The 21,127-nt window shown below is 42.5% G+C and overlaps 1 protein-coding gene across 4 annotated transcripts in view; it reads left to right on the forward strand.

Moving 5' to 3' along the window:
* PARVB (parvin beta) overlaps positions 1 to 21,127 on the forward strand; it is an 85,216-nt gene that overhangs the window by 56,523 nt on the left and 7,566 nt on the right. For 3 of the 4 annotated variants that reach the window (XM_082770409.1, XM_082770411.1, XM_082770412.1), the window contains 5 exons: positions 5,394 to 5,452; positions 8,611 to 8,630; positions 13,342 to 13,403; positions 16,128 to 16,196; positions 18,532 to 18,633. In XM_082770409.1, the coding sequence (XP_082626535.1) occupies positions 5,394 to 5,452; positions 8,611 to 8,630; positions 13,342 to 13,403; positions 16,128 to 16,196; positions 18,532 to 18,633 (312 nt within the window). The remainder of the gene's footprint in view (positions 1 to 5,393; positions 5,453 to 8,610; positions 8,631 to 13,341; positions 13,404 to 16,127; positions 16,197 to 18,531; positions 18,634 to 21,127) is intronic. The other variant, XM_082770410.1, reaches the window with a different exon arrangement.

Here is a 21,127-nt window from a genome sequence, read left to right on the forward strand (position 1 = left end):
GCCAAACACCACGCAGCCGTTCGCTCACCCTCCCCCCTCCCTCCCTGGGACGGGGGAGAGAAACGGAAAGTGAAGCCCGTGAGTTGAGATAAAGACAGTTTAATAAGACAGGAAAATAATAATAATAATAATAATAATAATGATGATACAATGGTGATAACACGAAAGCAATAATAGTATGTACAAACAAGTGATGCACAATGCAATTGCTCACCACCCGCTGACCGATGCCCAGCCTAACCCCGAGCAGTCCGGCCCCCTCCCCCCGGCTAGCCACCCCTATATATTGTTTAGCATGACGTCAGATGGTATGGAATACCCCTTTGGCTAGTTTGGGTCACCTGTCCTGGGTCTGTCCCCTCCCAGCTCTTACTGCACCCCCCAGCCTGCCCGTTGGCAGGACAGAGCAAAGGCTGGGATGTCCTTGGCTTAGTATAAGCACTGCTCTGCAACAATTAAAGCATCGGGGTGTTATCAGCACTCTTCTCATTCTAAGCCAAAACACAGCATTCCACCAGCTACTAGGAAGAAAATTAATTCTGTGCTAACTGAAACCAGGACAATATGTTATGTATATTTATGGGTGTGGTGGTTTTACTCAGGTGGGCAGCTGAGCTCCACCACAACCGCTCTCTCACTCCCCCTCTCCTCAAAGAGGAAGGGGGAGAAAACACAACACAGAGAACTCGAGGTTTGAGATGAGAAAGGTTTAATTAAAGGGAAAGGGAATGGGGAAGAAAAACAGAAACAAAAGAAACAATCAGTCCGCGTGGAAGCACAGAGAGAGAGAAAAAAAAATTATTCTCTACTTCCCATCAATGAGCGGTGTTCGGCTACGTCCTGGGAAGCAGGGCCTCAAACGCGTAGTGGTTGTTCAGGAGGAACAGCCCCCTCCCCCATGAGAGCCCCCCCTTTTATTGCTGAGTGTGACATCAGGTGTTATGGAATATCCCTTTGGTTGGTTTAGGTCAGCTGCCCTGGCAATGTCCCCTCCCCATCACTTGCCCACCCCCAGCCTGCTGGCTCTTGGGGGCTTGGAAGGAGTCCTGATGCTGTGCCAGCACTACACAGCTATAGACACAACACTGGAGTGATATCAGTGCTGTTCCAGCTACGAGTGCAGAGTACAGCACTGTGCGGGCTGCTGCAGGGAAAAGGTGACTCCAGCTCAGACAGACCCAACACAATGGGGTATAAAGTGGACACCTAAATGGAGGATCTTGTTCCCTGGGGCCTCTGAGCCTCAAGATTAGACAGGGCTGAGATGAAGATGGAATGCAATGAATGCTGACAGGAGCTAGGGAAAGAGAAAGGGAAGAAGAGAAGGAAGGGAAAGAGGAAGGGAGGAAGAGAAGGAAGGAAAGGGAGGGAGGAAGGAAGGAAGGAAAGGGAGGGAAGGAGTGAGGAAGAAAACGCCCATGTTATTTACAAGGAGGGTTAATTTAAGCTTGAGAGCTGTAAACTCTCACTCTTGGACCTAGAGCCTTGAGTCCTGGAGATGGTTATGGCAACTGCTGGTTCTGAGCTTACCTTAGCTGGGCCTGTGTAAGAGGAGACTTGTTTCATTGCTAGGCTTCCACTTGTTTATTTAAGTGGAAAGCAAAACACAACGTATACTGAAACATATTTCTTCTGCAGTGTTCCTGCAGAAGGTAATTATTTTGGCCATAGAGTTTGGTAAATTGAATTTTTGTAGTTCAGCATTCATAATCTAGTCTAAAAATGCATGCTGGTTTAGTAACACAAATCTCTTTACATGTTTTTTTTTTTAGCCTTTGTTACACTGACAAATAGAAAAATGGTAATGAGGTTAGCATTATTCCCAATTCAAGTAAGAAAACTATTATTAAGAAGATTATTATTATAATTACCAATTGTTAAACGATCTCTTATTACAGATCCCAATCATTATTAGGATTCTGTCAAACTAGATCACAATTAATATAAGGTGGCTGCTCAGAGAGGTTTTGGGTAAATGCCTCTTCTTGCCTGCATATGCATTTAAGGGGATTAATCAATAGTTTGTAGAGAGACTTTTTTGTTTTCTTTGCAGAATTGGCCCTTGAGCAAGAAAACCTTGCACAATACAGAAGTATTGTGCAAGAATGCACTTATACTGAAGTTTTCAAAACTAGATCAGTCTCACTTTCATGGTTGTCCTTGGCACTTAGAATTAACATTATCAGTTTATTTGAGCTGTTCACACACTGTATAGATCTGTGAAGTGCTTCTTGCCCAGAAGGGCTGTGTTTACACTGTGAAAATAACTGTCATACTGGCTTATCAAGTTACTGCTTAATGAAGCTGTGTACATTTTCATAGCCCATCCAAGAGCAATGCCAAACACCTTTTTAGCTTGTGGAAACACGGGCTTTCTCTTCTCTAATTTTTAGTGACCTGGTCCACAAAATGAAATAGTATTATGATAGGACCGTCCTACATGAGAAGTATTTATCAAGATCTCCACAGGCTGGTTGTGCTTCTGCCTTCCCTTGAATTCTATCCTTTCAAGTCTTGAGGTGACAGACAGAGACTTTCTGCAGTCGCTGTTCTGAGAAAGATAGTTGGATCTTTATCTGTCAAGTAATACACTGTCTTCTTTTGGTCCTGCACAGTGTAGTTTGCTTAGAAAATCCACAATTGTTTTGGAGAGCACTTTCCGTTTTACTTTCCCTGGCTGGAAGAACTTTTATCTATGTATCTGTCTACCTACTGTATTACCCAGAACAGTAACAAGATTAACCCAGCAGAAAAACACTACATTGTTTTATAATGGGCACCATGAGGTAGCCCCTCTCAAGAGTGAAGCTTCTGAAACCGAGTTACTTTCAAACCTGTTTTGAAATCAACCCCCAGATTTGTGTTTTTTATTTTTTTTATTTTATTTTTTATTTTGTTTGGTGTTGGCTGTTGTTCTTTTTTGAGTGAAATAGAAAATGTGAGAATGGCAATAGAAGTCAGAGTTATATCTGAAGTGTCCTAGCAGAGCAAGGGTTTAAGTGGGTCTTTTACTTAAGATCCTGTTGACAGCTACTTCAAGTGCTAAGTTATGAATCTAAGATGGTACATGTTTTAATACTGGTATCAATGAACATTTTCCTGTTCTAGCCCTCCTCAGTGAGGGCAGGAAGGGTTGAAACTTTATTATTTCAGTGAGCGGCTCCAGTGAGAACTGAAAATGCTGTGATTTTTCTTCCAGCTGACTTTACCTTCTGATAACTGAAACATGAACTTGTATGATGATGGAATGCTGTAATTCAGGAAAGCAAAAATGTTCTCAGGAGTAAGGGTAAAAATTGTTTTTAAGGCTCTCTGATTGTTGCTTATTTTTGCAAGGCTCAGTAATTGCTTTCTTTTACACTTAGCTTTCCTCTTCCCCATTTTAAAAGTTGCAGCATGTCCCACCTTGGTGCTGCTGGGAGATCTGAGGTATTTTTGCAGTAATTCCCTTGTAGTCTGAGTTGCAGACTGAAAAGTCAGAGGCAAGGCAGCATGAAGAATAAATGTGTCTGGTGGTGCTTATGCAAAGAATCCAACTTTTATCGAAGGATGACATTTGTTTTTGTATTGCAAGGCCAGGGGAGCTATGCTCATACTAGCAGCATGCTCAGCTGCCTCTGAGAGAGTTGCATAGAAGTGCTGTCATTTTCACCCACTGGGAATCAGAGTGGGCATCCCTTTCTCTTTCTTGTCAGCTGCTTGGAGGCATTACTCACTGGTCACCACTCACTGAGCTTTTTTTCACAGGGCATAGCATCTTCTCCCTGAGGTACACAGTGAATGGAAGGTCCAGAAACTGGTGCAAGTACAGCAGAGACTCGGTGGAATGCAATAAAGTTCCATTTGCAAGAAAATATTGCCCTGTCAGACACTTCCTAATTTTCCCATCTATACTGTCATCCTGGCTTGTTTTACCAAACTTTCTGGTGCTGTTCCCCTGGCTCCTTCAGGGGAGCAGAGTAAGATGCATTTGTAATATGGAAGTAAGACATTGAGAAGACACGGCCAGCGGGCTGGATTCAGCGCGGGGCCTGGCTCAAGTGGGAAGCTGCCACAGCACAGCGGTTGGAGACAGCAGCTCCCACCTTGCTTTCAGCCAGGCTCCCTGGGTGGTTTGAGAAAGCAGCGCTGCGTTCTTCTGTTGAATGGGGAGTGGCAGGGAAGAAATTCTTGTTACTGTTTTTTTGATTTCAATTTGTATTTCTTAGATTGCTTGTGGGGAAGGATGTGCTTCTCTTCAAAGCTGTTCTCCATAATAGGTTCTTGTTTGGGGTTCAGCTGGTGAAAATGATTGAGATGGCATATGTGTAAAGAGCTGTGCCTGGGGGTGGTCGTTACCCTGCTTACCAGAGCTAGCAGCTTTCTTTATTAATTGTGTTGCCAGTTATTCTGACAGGACCCAGTTCTTAGATGCCTGCTGAGATTTGAGCTCTTGTTGCCAGCTTTTTCAGCGTAAAGAAGGCAGGGAGAAATTCCCCCTTTCAGGCATCAGGCTGTGTCCCATAATTTTAAAAGGGACCTACTGACTCAGAAAGAGATGCTGAGAAGTTTTTTTGAGTTAGGTAACAACATTTCCAGCCTCCAAGAGGTGTGTCCCATGTGTCCAATACTTTGGGGAGACTCAAAACCATTTGAGTCCCCTCATATCATGGGTCTGTGTCTTACCATGGAGGAAGCTGCTTTGAAACTGGGTCTCAGTACATGCTAACTCTGTTGGGTTGTAGAATTCTTACTCATGCAGAAAACTATCCCAAGGAAACAAAATCCAGTAACAGGGGGATGCTATCTATCATGAAATCACTGGTCAGGTCAGTCTTTTTGTGTTCCTTGTGTTTCCATGATGGCTCCTGACAGGAGTGTGACTGGTGGCCTCAGTAGTCACACTGGTGACCTGCTCTAGGAGAGCCCACTTTGTGCATAGAGAGCTTTGCCAGCACATGAAGGCCCTGGCATGGGGGCAGCAGTCTGTTACTTCAGCCCCAGACCTGTCCTGAGAGCCAGGCTGCTGGTTGTGTCAAATTGTTGGTTGACACTGACACAAACAAATATCCTTGGGGACTTTAAGATGGGGCTCACATACTCTCTCTAATTTGTGTTCCAGGTATGATGTTGACTCTGGTCTCAGGAGGAGAATTGTTAACGAGTTTATCGGCTGCAAATATATACACATTTCCCAAATACTCATTTGGCTGTCAAGTCTGATAAATGCCACTGTTGTAGAAGTGAACCCTCCCAAGTCAGCTGTTTCACCTCTGTCCCTACAAATGTTCATCTTAGCAAACATATTTTACTCAGTTTTCTCCCCCAGGACTCTGAAAGATGATGAATGCTGCAGAGTCCTTGTTCATCTTCTCCTATACTAATTCAGTCTCTGTTTCTATTATCACTTCCAGAAACGTGAAGGCCTTCTTCAGACAACTCATGTTACAGAGGAGCTGACGACTACAACAGAGTAAGCACAAAATGCTTTAGTTTCAAAGTGTGTTTCTGTGGTGCGTGTTGTGAATTTCCTCACAAAAACAAAATGGAGGCATAATTTGCATCACCTCCCCCTGCTCCTGCTAAATTAACAAAATCCCTTAGTGTGTTGCTTTTGTTATAAATGAGGTCTGAAATCAATCTGAATTTTGTAAAATTTATAAAACAAATATTTCTAAAAGGTATAAAAGGCAAGTAAACAGCGCTGGGTGTGTGGGGAACTCCACCAACATGCACACACACACAAACATTCTAAATATACAGAACATTGCTTTACATACTAAACACAAGTACACGTAAGCCTATATATACGTACAATCAGGAAAGGTAACAAACAATCCTTTAAGTTCCATAACTTAGTAAAATCGAGTACACCTATACATAAAAGGTAACAAACAATCCTTTCAGTTCCGTGACTTAACAGTCTCCATTTTCCATTCCTTTTGAACAATATGTCTCGCTTTAAGTTGTCAAGCAACTCGGTCTTCAGGCCTTATGTATCCCGTTCTTCCCAGATCGAAGAAAAGTGTATCCATCTCCTTGTGAAGGCCAAGAGGCCTGGGTCAAAAGGCATGTCCAGGTCAACAGGGGGCATAACAGCAAAGACCTTCAATGGCTGTAGCAGCAGAGGGACTGATGGCATAGCAGTCGGATCAGTAAAGGAGCCCGCAGATCCCTCACTATCTGGAAAACCACACGTTTGTGATTGTGGCTCCACATGGCTCTTTAAGGCCCCAGAGACTGCTCGCCACGTGCCGAGCAATCCCACTGCAACCTTGTCATTTTTAGTTGCAGAGTCCCACACCTTGACCTCAGTTTGGTCCCATATTTCAGGCTCATAAACTGTCCAATTGTTAATAAGGAGAATAAGCTGTAAGGTTACCAGGACAGTCTTTGTTCCTAAGGACGTATGATTCCCCATAACGCGCAACTGCTTACCAGCGAGAGGCAGTTGTGTGCACGGGTCCACTTCTCTCAGCTCGAGCTTCTCTCCAGCTCCAGTGCGCCTGTTTCCAGCGACTTTCTGTACTTAGTACTTTCAGTACTTCTGTACTGAGCTTCTCTGAGCAGTTTGCTGAGTCTGGCCGAACCTGTCTTCATGAGGCAATCAAAGTGCCTGTTCCCGTCCTGGTCTCCATTCTGCCAGCCTGTTCCTCTTCACTTATTTTTCCTGCTTCTTTATTGATGTAACTTCATGGTGCTGCCTTTTTTTTATCTTGAGGGCAGGCTCCCCTCTTATACCCTTCTCTCCACAGCAGTTCTTTTCATAACAGCTTTTCATTGGTCAAACAACTTTGAATGTAACAACAACAGCAAACATCCGGAAACATCCATGCCTTAACAGCTGGAGAACAAGGGAACCATCTGGAGGACAAGAAACCCTGAGACTGCATGGAGTCTCCTGAATCACCCTTCTTTGTTCTCTCTAAACTCTTTTATATTCCTGATGGCCTCATCGTTAAGAGTTTAATGTCATCTCAACCATGGGGCTTTCCAACCCCCATGGCCACATTCTCAAATCTCCCCCTTCTATATTAATATCAACCATTTTCTCGACACGAATTACCACTCCATATAAAACACTTTTTAACTATATAAAAATCACTTTGTCTCTGGAAATACGTTCCAAATTACAGAAGTATCTTCTTGACGTTCTTGCGTCACAAAAGCTTTTAACTGGATGTTTCATTGACAGTAATCCTTGTGGGCCTTTTTTCCTGCCTTCTGCAGGTCACCATTTTAAACTCATTTCTGCCTGGTGCTGTTGCCTCACCTAAATAAAGGGCTATTGTAGATAATTTGAGGGCAGATTAGTTTGACAAAAGGCAGTAACTCTCAAAACTGAAATGATACTCTAATAAAGTTATAAGGAGAGATGAGATTGCTATTTTCATGTAGTACCTGAGGACTAGAGTTCAACAAAAATAAACAAAACTCTTCATTCTCCAGATTTTGCAGTGGGTTTACTTTGCTTTATATTTTTACAATTCTTTTTATAAGGAGAAGGCAAGACATATACTTTGGCTGCAAATAAAAGCTGAGATTCTCCTTCACGTGGTCTGAAGGCAGCTTATGTCACAGGGGCTTACATGAGCCCTCCTTCAGTGTATCAGTGCATTGGCTTCCTGTGGAGTTGGCTCAGCTTTCTCTGACTTTGAAGATTAATGAAGTACCATGTGGCTTGCTCAGTGGGGAAGATCTTTCGGATGGAAACATTCAAAAATGAGATCATTGTATGTATGTGTGGACATTAAAGTTCCATAGTGTTTTTTGTAGGATCTAAGTTCTGCCTCTGTATTGTGGGCCAAAATTCTTCCCTTCTCTCCCATGCTCTTGAACAGTATAGTCAGGACATCCTCTCCTTCTGATGTGGTTTGTGAGATGTGATCTGTGGAGTGGGGCTTGGACATTTCTTAGCAAGAAAGACGTTTACAGATACTCCTGTATGTTTATGCATGTGTTTTATTCTGAATGTGTTAATATTATAGAAAAGGAGGTTACTGTTTAATGTGTTGCATACCCACATAGGTACAGAAAATGCAGTAATCAGCAGAAAACAACATTCATTGAATACTTTAAAAATTCCTCTGTGCAAACTGGGGCCTGATTCCTAGCTGATAAATATCTGCATATGCCTGGTGATGTCACTGGACTGTATATAATTCATATGTGGCGGTATTGTTTACATTATATTCATATACAATAGACATTTTATTTCTTCAGATAAAACAGACTAAAGTGAGATAGGTAGCCTTGCTCTTTTTGAGCTGTGTGGTTTAGCTGGTGTGGTTTCTGCTGACCCTGTATGTGGAAACTGTCCACAGAAACATATATATTCATTCACTCTTCATCATAAAAATAGTTAAACATAAAAAAATCACAATTCTGTATAAAACACAAGTATGCATTTCCATTCATTTCAAATGCATCTCCCTGACATCACTGGTGGTCTGCTGAGGACATTCCTGCAGCACGTTGGGTCTGGTCTGCAAATACTCTGCCTCTTGACATGGGGAGGAGTGGTTAGCCCTCAGCATCTTGCAGGAAATAGCCCATTAAGCCCATGGTCTGGTCTTTTCAAAGTGATTATTCATGAACTAACCCAATGTCTTTGAATGCTTTGACTTGCAGGATGATGATGGGAAGATTTGGTAAGTAACAAAGTTGACTGCTTTTTTTTTTTTTTTTTTTTAAATTTAAGTCAGGCACAGAAATCTTGTCTGCTTTCCTTCAGCAGATCAAGACAATGAATTAAGCAATTGCACAGGGTTGGAATGTATTGTGGGGGCAGGTTTTCTTACTCCACACAAATGTGGAGCATAATGGGCAGAACCAGATCATTCAGTGTGCTGCTTTTGCTCTTTAGACTCATCTATGTTCGTCTGTTTTCATTCATATGTAACAAATAGCAAAAATGCTACACAGGGCGATATTTCCTAGTACCATTGTTAATGGCTTTCAAGCAAAAATCTTTGCAATCCCCAGTAGTAAGTGACACCTTCTTTAGAATGTGACCATCTAATTTATATATAAGTGAACATGTGAAAATTAGTTAAGCAAAGGTACATGCTATGAGGTCTAAGAAAGCTCTTTTTATCTGTCTGTCTACTTTCAACAACTGGTCCTAATTGCTTTGCAAGGAGTACTGTCTTCTCTCCCCCATGTTCACCAGATTTTAGAGACATTACCCGCCATAGATCTGGTCTTCTAAACAAAAATTAAGTGTTTAGTGGTGCTTCCGAGAGATCTTCTCTTTCTTTTTCCGTTTAGTTTTGTTAGCAGTGGTAAATCACTTACTATTCACTGGAGAGATCTGGATTTCTCTGAGGGACTGCATGTGATGATGAATAGGTCATTTAGTTTCTGTTTCCCAGTCAAAATCTGTGAACAGTACCTGCCTTGTAGAATATCTACATTAATATGTAATTAGGTACCTGAAGTATAAGTAATGGAAGGGGGCTAAAAAACACATCCTTGGATACAAAAGGAATGTGAATAATAAATATGTTTATTTAGCAGCAGAGAATCATCAAAATCTACGCTAATGCACACAGCATGGGCAACAAACAGGAGGAGCTGGAAGCCATCGTGCAGCAGGCAGGCTACGACTTGGTTGCCATCACTGAAATGTGGTGGGACACTCCCATGACTGGAGTGCTGCAATGTCTGGCTATAGGCTCTTCAGAAGGGACGGGCAGCACAGAAGGGGTGGTGGTATGGCTCTTTTAGAGAGTGCTTTGATGTTGTGGAACTCAAGACTGAGACTGGGAATGATAAGGTTGAGTTCCTATGGGTTAGGATTGGCAGGAAGGCCAACAAGGCAAGCATCCTGGTGGAGGACAGTAATAGACTACCAAACCAGGATGAGGAGATAGATGAGGAGTTCTACAGACAGCTGGCAGAAGTTGCAAAATCATCAACTCTTGTCCTCATGGGGGAGTTCAACTTCCTTGGAAATGCAATACAGCTCAGAGGAAGCAGTCTAGAAGGTTTCTGGAGAGCGAGGAAGATAGCTTCCTGATGCAGCTGGTTAGTGAGCCTACCAGGGGAGGTGCCTCTCTGGACCTTCTCTTCACAAACAGAGAAGGACTGGTGGGAGATGTGGTGGTCGGGAGCTGTCTTGGGCAGAGTGACCACAAAATGGTGGAGTTCTCTATTCTTGGTGAAGTCAGGAAGGGGATGAGTAAAATTGCTGTCTTGGACTTCCGGAGGGCAGACTTTGAGCAGTTCAGGACACTGGTTAGCAGAGTCCCTTGGGAGGTAGTCCTGAAGGGCAGAGGAGTCCAGGAAGGCTGGGCACTTCTCAAGAAGGAAATCTTAATGGCTGAGGAGTGGTCTGTTCCCACGTGCCCAAAGACGAGCCGGCGCAGAAGAAGACCAGCCTGGCTGAACAGAGAGTTGTGGCTAGAGCTTAGGAGAAAAAAAAAAGAGGGCTTATGATCTTTGGAAAAGAGGGCAGGCCACTCAGAATGATTATAAGGATGTTGTAAGGATGCGTGGGGACAAAATTAGAAAGGCCAAAGCTCATCTGGAGCTCAATCCGGCTACTGCTGTTAAAGATAACAGAAAATGTTTTTATAAATACATTATAAAATGTTTTTTTTATTTTATAATAATATACATGTTTTTTTTAATAATGTTTCTTTTTTGTATTTATTATGCTAAATAATGTATTTATAAAAAACATTATAAATGTTTTAATTAACACCAAAAGGAGGACTACGGAGAATCTCCATCCTTTACTGGATGCAGGCGGAACCTTTGCGACGAGAGATGAGGAAAATGCTGAGGTGCTTAATGCCTCCTTTGCCTCAGTCTTTAGTGGCAAGACCAGTTGTTCTCTAGATACAAAGTACCCTGAGCTGGTGGAAGGAGATGGGGAGCAGAATGTGGCCCTCACAATCCACAAGGAAATGGGTGGCGACCTGCTACAGCACTTAGATGTATGCAACTCAGTGGGGCCAGGTAGGATCCACCCGCGGGTGCTGAGAGAACTGGAAGAGGAGCTGGCCAAGCCGCTTTCCATCATTTATCAGCAGTCCTGGCTATCAGGGGAGGTCCCGGTCAACTGGCGGCTAGCAAATGTGACGCCCATCTACAAGAAGGGCCATAAAGTAGACCCAGGAAACTATAGGCCTGTTAGTTTGACCTCAGTGTCAGGGAAGCTCATGGAGCAGATTATCTTGAGTGTCATCATGTGGCACTTGCAGGGCAACCAGACGATCAGACCCAGTCAGCATGGGTTTATGAAAGACAGGTCCTGCTTGACAAACCTGATCTCCTTCTATGACAAAGTGACGTGCTTAGTGGATGAGGGAAAGGCTGTGGATTTGGTCTACCTTGAATTCAGTAAGGCTTTGGACACCGTTTCCCACAACATTCTCCTCAAGAAACTGGGTGCTCTTGGCTTGGACTGGCATGCTCTTTGTTGGGTTAGAAACTGGCTGGATATCAGGGCCCAAAGAGTCATGGTGAATGGAGTTAAATCTAGTTGGAGGCCGGTCACTAGTGGAGTCCCCCAGGGCTCAGTACAAGGGCCAGTCCTCTTTAATATCTTTATCGATGATCTGGGTGAGGGGATGGAGTGCACCCCCAGTAAGTTTGCAGATGACACCAAGTTAGGTGCGTGTGTCGATCTGCTCGAGGGTAGGAAGGCTCTGCAGGAGGATCTGGATAGGCTGGACCGATGGGCTGAGGCCAACTGTATGAAGTTCAACAAGGCCAAGTGTCGGGTCCTGCACCTGGGGCACAACAACCCCAAGCAGCACTACAGGCTGGGAGATGAGTGGTTAGAAAGCTGCCTGGCAGAGAAGGATCTGGGAGTATTGGTTGATAGTCGGCTGAAAATGAGCCAGCAGTGTGCTCAGGCAGCCAAGAAGGCCAACAGCATCCTGGCTTGTATCAGGAATCATGTAGCCAGCAGGACCACAGACGTGATTGTCCGCCTGTGCTGTGCTTTGGTGAGGCTGCACCTCGAGTACTGTGTTCAGTTTTGGACCCCTCGCTACAAGAAGGACATGGAGGTGCCCAAGTGAGTCCAGAGAATGGCAACGAAGCTGGTGAGGGGCCTGGAGAACAAGTCTTATGAGGAGCAGCTGGAGGAGCTGGGATTTTCTGCGAGAAGACAGTCTGGAGAAGAGGAGGCTCAGGGGCGACCTTATCGCACTCTATAGATACGTTAGAGGAGTCTGTAGCAAGGTGATCATTGGTCTGTTGTCCCACATGCCTGGTGACAGGACAAGGAGCACGAGGGGAGGTTTAGGTTGGATATTAGGAAGAACTTCTTTATGGAAAGGGTTGTTAGGCATTGGAATGGGCTGCCCAGGGAAGTGGTTGAGTCACCATTCCTGGAGGTCTTCAAAAGACATTTAGATTTAGAGCTTAGCAATACGGTTTAGTGGAGGACTTGTTAGTGTTAGGTCAGAGATTGTACTAGGTGATCTTGGAGATCTCTTCCAACCTAATGATTCTGTGATTCTGTAAATGTGTTCTGTTCTGTAAATAAAAATAATTTAAGTGCAGAAAAACTGTTAAAGCTGTGTTGAATAATTTAACAGCTTAAAACCAGCACACTTCAACAGTGTTTTTGGTATCTTTTTAAAACATAAATGTAATTGGCTATAAGTGGTTATATTTTTAGTTTTTTTCTTGTTTCACCTGACGATGAGAGTTCAACTTTAAATATCATCCAAACAACTCAGTATTTGGAAAATTTCAGTCAGCCTTGAAATGCCACTATGTGACACATTGCACAATTCTTTTCACTTTAGTAGATTTTAAGATTGGATTAGATGTTGTGCAATGGTAAGGCTTAACTGTTCTACAGTAATTTAAATCTTTATACTGTATGTAAGCTTTGCTCTTTAGAGAGTGCTGAAGCAGGTTTTACTTATGTGGTCAGTTTTAAGCTTTGATGAAGTCAGTGGTACTAAAGGTAGGCTTAAAATTAATCATAGGAGCATCTGATTTTGATGCTGACCAGTGGGCACAAATGTAGCCATGATTGTTTCTGTAGTGCAACAAAACCAGATGATGTTTCAGTGGCTCAGTGATTAGGTTATGATTGAGTCAAAATTTGTTTTTACGTTTTCTTCCACCTACTTTATTTTGTGTAACAATTATGAATAATAGGAAATGGCAATCAAAGAACTATATGTTTATTTGCAGTTACTCCTAAAATTCCCAGTGCAGTTTGCTTTGGTGTTTAGACACCAAAATGGGGTGAGAACTTTTAGCTTGAGTCTCTGGCTTTCTGAAACTGGCACTTAAGCTTGTGACAAGTAACCTGCTTCTCATACTTGGCTATTAGAGGTGTATTGATTTTATTTTTTTATTTTTTTATTTTTAATTTTTTAAAACCAGAGCGTGATGCCTTTGATACACTTTTTGATCATGCGCCGGACAAACTCAGCGTAGTCAAAAAGGTAAGAAAAATAAAGTAAGATTTTCTACTTTTTTTTTTTTTTTTTTACTTTTAGTAGAATATCCAGAAAGATCTGGAAATGGCAGAAAATGATTGTGAAGTAATAAAAAGGGTCGCTGTTTCGGAGCCAGGTGATACCTGGATTCATTGGCTTCAGTCAGGCTCTTCTTTGATTGCTCTTGTTAATTGATACAGGCTCTTCTGTGCAGCACCGATAGATACATTGACTCTTAGATTGCAGCCACAGGTTATTTTGGCTGCCCCTGGGGCGCAACAACCCCAAGCAGAGCTACAGACTGGGAGAGGAATGGTTGGAAAGCTGCCAGGCGGTGAAGAACCTGGGAGTATTGGTTGATAGTCGGCTGAGTATGAGCCAGCAGTGTGCTCAGGTGGCCAAGAAGGCCAATGGCATCCTGGCTTGTATAGGAAGCAGTGTGGCCAATAGGGCTAGGGAGGTGATTGTCCCCCTGTACTCGTACTCGGCTCTGGTGAGGCCGCACCTCGAGTACTGTGTTCAGTTTTGGACCCCTCGCTACAAGAAGGACATCGAGGTGCTTGAGCGGGTGCAGAGAAGGGCAACAAAGCTGATGAGGGGTCTGGAGAACAAGTCCTACGAGGAGCAGCTGAAGGGAGCTGGGCTTGTTCAGCCTGGAGAAAAGGAGGCTCAGGGGTGACCTTATCGCTCTCTACAGGTACCTTAAAGGAGGCTGTAGCGAGGTGGGGGTTGGTCTGTTCTCCCATGTGCCTGGTGACAGGACAAGGGGGAATGGGCTTAAGTTGCGCCAGGGGAGTTTTAGGTTGGATGTTAGGAAGAACTTCTTTACTGAAAGGGTTGTTAGGCATTGGAACAGGCTGCCCAGGGAAGTGGTGGAGTCACCATCCCTGGAGGTCTTTAAAAGACGTTTAGATGTAGAGCTTAGGGAGGACTGTTAGTGTTACGTCAGAGGTTGGACTCGATGATCTTGAGGTCTCTTCCAACCTAGAAATTCTGTGATTCTGTTAAAAGGTTACCATCTCCAGCCAGCTGCTTGTCCTTTTATCCCCCTCCTGCCAGAGATCAGTGCTTCATGTAACTGTATAACTGCCTCAGCAACTGCTCCTTTATCAGATTCAGTCAAAATGGTGCAGGTTAGAAAAGCTACACTGCACAGTATTTGCAGTTATCCAGATCATTCTGGCTGGACAGTTTTACAGGCTTTTATATCCCAGATGCTGTCCTCCATCAAGGAAGGGCTGGGCTGCAGGGTGACAAATATCTGGTGGTGTCAGAAAGTCTTCTAAAAGAGTGTTGCCAATGCTGGTAGAGAATTAACTTAACTGTATCCGTGTGATAGAAATGTTAACTTCCAACTGTGTGTCTGTCCCCTTGGAAGTGTTTTAAGCAGACAGATCTCTGCTTTGATATGTTATCACCTGTCTGGCTAAGCAGGATCTTGCATGTACAGACTGGGCGATGAGACGCTGGAGAGCAGCCTAGAAGAGAGGGATCTGGGGGTCGTGGTAGACAGCAAGTTGAATATGAGCCAGCAGTGTGCCCTGGCAGCCAGGAGGGCCAACCGTGTCCTGGGGTGCATCAAGCACGGCATCGCTAGTAGGTCAAGGGAGGTGATTGTCCTGCTCTACTCTGCGCTGGTGCGGCCTCACCTCGAGTACTGTGTGCAGTTCTGGGCACCACAGTATAAAAAGGACATGAAACCGTTGGAGAGTGTCCAGAGGAGGGCTACGAAGATGGTGAAAGGCCTGGAGGGGAAGACGTACGAAGAACGGCTGAGGTCACTAGGCCTGTTCAGCCTGGAGAAGAAGAGGCTGAGGGGAGACCTCATCACAGTCTACAACTTCCTCGTAAGGGGGTGTCGAGAGGCAGGAGACCTTTTCTCCATTTACACCAGTGACAGGACCCGTGTGAACGGGGTTAAGCTGAGGCAGGGGAAATTTAGGCTTGACATCAGGAGGGGGTTCTTCACAGAGAGGGTGGTTGCACACTGGAACAGGCTCCCCAGGGAAGTGGTCACTGCACCGAGCCTGTCTGAATTTAAGAAGAGATTGGACTGTGCACTTAGTGACATGGTCTGAACTTTTGGGTAGACCTGTGTGGTGTCAAGAGTTGGACTTGATGATCCTTAATGGTCCCTTCCAACTCAGGATATTCTATGATTCTATGATTCTATGTCTGTTTCCTGCAGGAATTGAAATGTGTAGAAAAGATTTGGGTTATATTGTGACTGTCATTTGGAAATTTATAAGCGCACATCACTCCAAGAAGAGAGGTGAGTGCTGAACCGTGCGCTGTTGGTATCTTCTGTTGGGAGTCTTAGGTCAGTGTTGCTGATGCCTTGCTTCCAGGCAGTGGATCTTCTCCAACAACCTGAAGAGATTAGTGTGGACAGTAACTGCACCTACTGCTGGCTGCATCTTCACAAAGAACTTGCAAAAGAACCAACGTCGTCAAGTTTTTTTTTCCCCACAAGACAGAAGTATGCTTTCTGTACTAGAAAAATAACAAGTTATAAGTATGTAATAGCACCACCTGGTGGCTTCTGGCTTATGTTGCAACAAAAATAACTACTAAGCAGTTTTCAGTTTAAAGTACTTATTTATGCCAAAGCAAATAGCACACAGTCATATTTATTAAGCTTAAAAATGCCTTATAAGAGTATGTTAACCCTTTCACATAAGCATTGTCTGTAATTTCAACATCGCTGGTTCTGGTGTTCTCTTTTTGTAGTCTCTGATCACCTTTGTGAACAAACACTTGAATAAACTGAATTTGGAAGTAACTGAGTTAGAAACCCAGGTAGGAGACTTGGTCTTTTGTTTGTAATCTAACTGTGTAAATTACAAATGTAGGTCCTTTCCCCATAAAACTCTGTTATAGGATTGTTTATCTTTGGGCATGTTAATTTATAGGATCAGGGCTCTGTCTTTTAAGTAGTAATGATGTTGACTGATGTTTGCTTCCTTTACTCATGTCTACATATGCTTCATATTGTTAATTTGCATTGTAAGGTAAAATTATTGGATATTTATTATGTCTATATTAATGACCATAGAATATGGCTGGATCTCCAGGCAGCTTGTCTCCTGGATCAAAGTGGTGTGGTGTAAAGCAGTTGCTATAGTTATGAGTAGATGGTGGGTTTGTCTTTCTAGCAGTGAGGGTTCATAATGAACTGGTGTGAGCTCTTAATAAATGCCTGGGGCTCTCAGGAGGAGTTGGCACTGCAGTGTGCAGTTCATCATAGAAATACCAGTGCTAGCTTTAATCGCATCAAAGAGGGATTGGCAAATATTTTGATGTTGCAGTGAAGGCCTTCATGTCCTCCTCTTTATCCTGCTATCTTGTGAGCATGTGAACTGTGCTTGCTTCTCAGCAGTGTGGATTAGCAACTGAACTCATGTACTGCCATGGCTTGACTGTCATTGGTATCCAAGGTAGTTTATTTAAAGCTAGCTGAGGTAACTGTCTACCACCACAGTCAGCTCTGTAGGAGTTCCCTCCCTCTAGCACATAACCAGGCATGGAATATGCTTAGAAACTTTAAGCAGGTGTGAAGTGGGGATAGTTCTCAGTGAAGTGTCAGTGGGGTTAGTTCTCACTTTGCAGGTCAAATTATGCAGTTTTCAGACTGGTTCTTTGGCTGAGTTTTACAAACAGAAACAAATATTCTTTCCAGAGTTCAGTGAGCTGTGGAAAGGAGGTTACCTTATTGTCCTGGCAAAAAAAAAAAAAAAAAAAAAAAAATCTGAAGAATTATTCCTTAGATATTGGTAATTGATTTTGAGTCTGACTTGGTTTAGTACCAGTCATCCACTGCTATTTTATAGCTTTGCTGAAGTAAATGGGTGACTGGATCTGATTTGTCACAAGAAATTGTTGCTTAATGCCTTGGAAGTACCCAGCAATTTACTTTTGAAAAGGTTAGAGAATGTCACATACACCATATCAGGATCACAAGTGAGAATTCTGTTTAAATACAGCCCCCTCCTCCAGACAGTAAATAGTCTTCCTGTCTGGTAGGGATACTGAACAGAATTGCTGAGAGTATTTGGTATGGTATTTAGTATTTACAGAAACTGTGAACATTTTATTTTGACTTGAAAGAATTTATTTTGTGAAGTTAAGCTTTTTACCTGTGACAGGGGAGATTTAATTTCAAGTTCAGATTAAGGGCAGTGTATAGAATCTTCAACACTCACAATTTGAGAAGATAGATTGTGATTGAAACTGTCATGTACTATAGTAGTAGGACTGGAAGTATATAATATGGAACAGGGTTTCCCAGGAAGTCTTTTTTTTTCTTTACTTTCTTTTTTTTTTTTTTTTTTTTTTTAATGAAAAAAACTTTGTTAAATACTGCAGTGAAGTTGGCAAGATTCCTCAATAAAATAAAATGAGCAAAAACTTATTTTTGAAATGAACTTTTTTAAAAAAGTGAGCAAAAGCAAGAACGGGTATATGTACTTTTACCTCACCCCAACATATTCAGTAACCTAATAAATGGAAAACTGGCTGGAGATACAGAAGATTTTTGCTTTGGTCTATGCCTGTTCAGACTGAATATTCAACACCCCTATGGAGTGCAAATTGTATATAACTCCTAGGTGAATTGCTTCTAATTTCTACTGCCTGGAGTTATTCACTACGTATAAGTAATTTAAATGTTTGTTGGCACATGCTCTTGAATGGGTTAGGGTTATAGCTAGTGGGCTTGTTTTATTCAGGAATTGAGGGTAGAGGAAATAATGCTATCATATATAGGGAGAAAGCCTTGTATCCTGTTTTGTTATTGTTTAAGAACTGATAAGAAAGCAGCTATAGGAACAGGCTCCTAAAACAAGTCTGATCCAGCTTGCCCAGCTGCAGTGATGATTACAAGGGTATTGGTGAATCCAGGGAGCAGATGAAATAAAGCCTTAAATGCTTGTTACACCTGCTGTCGGTTTCTTGCTATGCCTGAAAGGCGCAGTCACTGACTTCTGAACTGTCTTACGCCTCTGTGCTAGCAAACAACAGTGCTAGAAATCAATGTGCATAATTTGGTCCAAGTATTCATTGTTCTGCATGTTTATGAATGCTTATTAGAAAACAGATGCTTCAACCTAGAAATGTCACTAGTGTTTCTATTTAGTTTGCAGATGGTGTTTATTTGGTTTTGCTCATGGGTCTTCTTGAAGACTATTTTGTTCCACTTCACAACTTCTACTTAACGCCTGAAAGTTTTGATCAAAAGGTGGGTAGAAATTCTAGGTTGTATTCCTTTTGCTTTATTACCTCATGATATTTTTCAATCATTGTTTGCTTTCTCTTTGTGCCCAGTAGATATACTCTTCTCTTCAGGAGCTGTAGCAAAGGTGCACTGGTTGTGACACTTGATAGTTAATACTACAAAAAGTTGCTTGTGAAATAAATAGGTAAATTCCCCATAGTTAAGCAAAAAAAACATAATATGCCACACAAGACTCGTGAACATCCAAAAGGAATAAATCAGTAATAAGTGCTTTGTACTGTATAGTACTTTTCATAATCAAAGTTATTTATTAAATTGCAGTACTGCCTGAAGTCTTTTTGTGCTCAGGGATGCATTACTATGCTAGACAGTAGAGATGATGCCTGGCATTGCCTAGTGTTTACCACGTAAATAGAGAAGAAAGACAAAAGGTGAGAGTTGTGAAGCTCCTCTTCATCTGCATTTTGTACACTGGGATTGATGTAAAGATAGAGCTTCTTCCTAAGGTCACAAAGTGCCAGCCCTAAAAACTAACCCCTGATATCAGTAGTGTCAGTTGCCTAACACCCAATGGTTCTTTTTCTATAGTTTATTTGATGTTCTTAGAAACTAAATATCACTAGTTAATATGCACTTGATAGGCTTGATATGCGGTAGTGTAAGAATTGGTACATGGGCCATGATCTTTGGTTGAACTGGGATTAGAAATTGTATGTTGAGTGCCAATGTGTTTTGTAGCTGATCTAAAGTCAAGATGGAGGCCCTAATCCTGCTAGGGAGGGAGTTGCCTGTCTGAAGCCAGTCTGTGAACACAGACATGTTTTTGTGTCCAGTTCCTAGCAAGGTCATTGCCAACATCGCTCTTAAATTTTTGAGAGAATGTACTAGCTTGTCTTTTTGTTGTTGTTTTCTTCTCTTTGGTCAGGAGTGAATGACTTTCTGTCTAACAGTACCTTAGACATAATGAGCTTTGTGGAAAAAAGAATGGGTTACTTGAAGTCTTGGATGGTCTTAGTCTTAATCAGGGTATTAGAAATGGAAGGGGACAAAATAAGTGTCTTGCTTTTATCCATGCACTCATTGCACTATTCTGTGTCATTCCTAGCATTAGTGATGAGAGGCTTAACACAGCATGTGTGCTTTATTATCATATGCAAGTTTGCCTCTTTCTGCAGTTGTTCCTGGACATGCACACATATCTGGGTATATTCAGTACCTGATACTGGAATAGTCTGAGCCTGATTGTGCTGGAGTAATGCTTTGGCCCTTTGCTTTTCATTCTGCTAGGTTCTGTAGTGAGGATGATACAAGTCTAGTGTTGGCTGAACTGGAGCCAGGATGTGCTTAGGTCAGGAGTGGAAGCACTGCAATAAGTGAGAAGATTGAAAAGGCTTTGTATGGTAAGGGCTGCTTACAATGGTGGGTATTTTGTACAACTTCAGCGTGCCCCTCAGTGCCAGTAATGCTCCCTGAGGGACAGGGTTTACCATTGGTACAATAACCCATCTTTGACAATGTGGATCATCTCAGCGTTGCAGGAGGAAATTGAGGTGTGCCAAATGAGAGCTGTTATGGACCTAGCCTAATGGGTTGAGCCTGCTGATTCTATGGGTTATATAGCATTTTTTTAATTCATTGGTAGGTGACTAGTTGCTATTTGGGAGCTTAAAGAGGTTCTCTGAAGGCAGACTGGCAAGAGAGCTTCTTTAGGTGTTAAGATTGTGGACAGAATGGGGATTAGTTCATTTAGAATGTTGTATACTGTACGTGAACTTGATAGAGCAGTGGGAACATGTTTGTCTACTGTCTTCTAAACAAGCTCGCCTTGATAGCTTTCTCTTGCTTTTTTATCCCAATAGCTTGAGTTTTCTGCCTTTTAGAAATGCAGGATGCTGAGTCATAGCCAGTACTGGTTCAGTCAAGATTTTGTTGTTAATAGTTTAAATTCATAATAATTATCCAGTATTCCTGAAGTAATGTGGTTTTGAGTGGAGACTTTGCCTTGTGGAAAGGGAGTTTGTAAATCAAAGAGTTTAGGTACTGTGTTTTGGGAAGGGAAAAAATATCTTCATCTGCAGAATTACTGTTTTTGTTCCAGTGAATGAGGGGAAACTGAAGCAGGTAAAAAGAGATTAATAAAGTCCTGAGCAATAAGTGCCAGTGAAGGGGGCCTGCCTTCCTTGTTGCAGGGAGCTTTGTATGCTAAAGTCCCTGATTTCCAAGATAACTAACTTTAATTAAATCCCTTCCTCTTGCTATGTATTTCCAGAACTGTCATTTGCAGAGACAAAACTGCACAGAACTCATAATCCAAATTACCTGTCTTAAATTTCATTAAGCATGACTCAGAAAGCTTCTGTGCAGATCTCTCTAAGCTATACAGTTCCCTCCTCATGAATATTTTCTTTTAGCCTCACCTCTTTTTTTCCTTTTTCATTTTTGTCTGTTTTCTTTTCTTTGACTTTATGTTCATGTGTGGTTCTTGGAGGCTTGCTCA

Source organism: Aythya marila (genome assembly GCF_965140915.1).
Source record: "Aythya marila genome assembly, chromosome: 1".
Taxonomy (NCBI): domain Eukaryota; kingdom Metazoa; phylum Chordata; class Aves; order Anseriformes; family Anatidae; genus Aythya; species Aythya marila.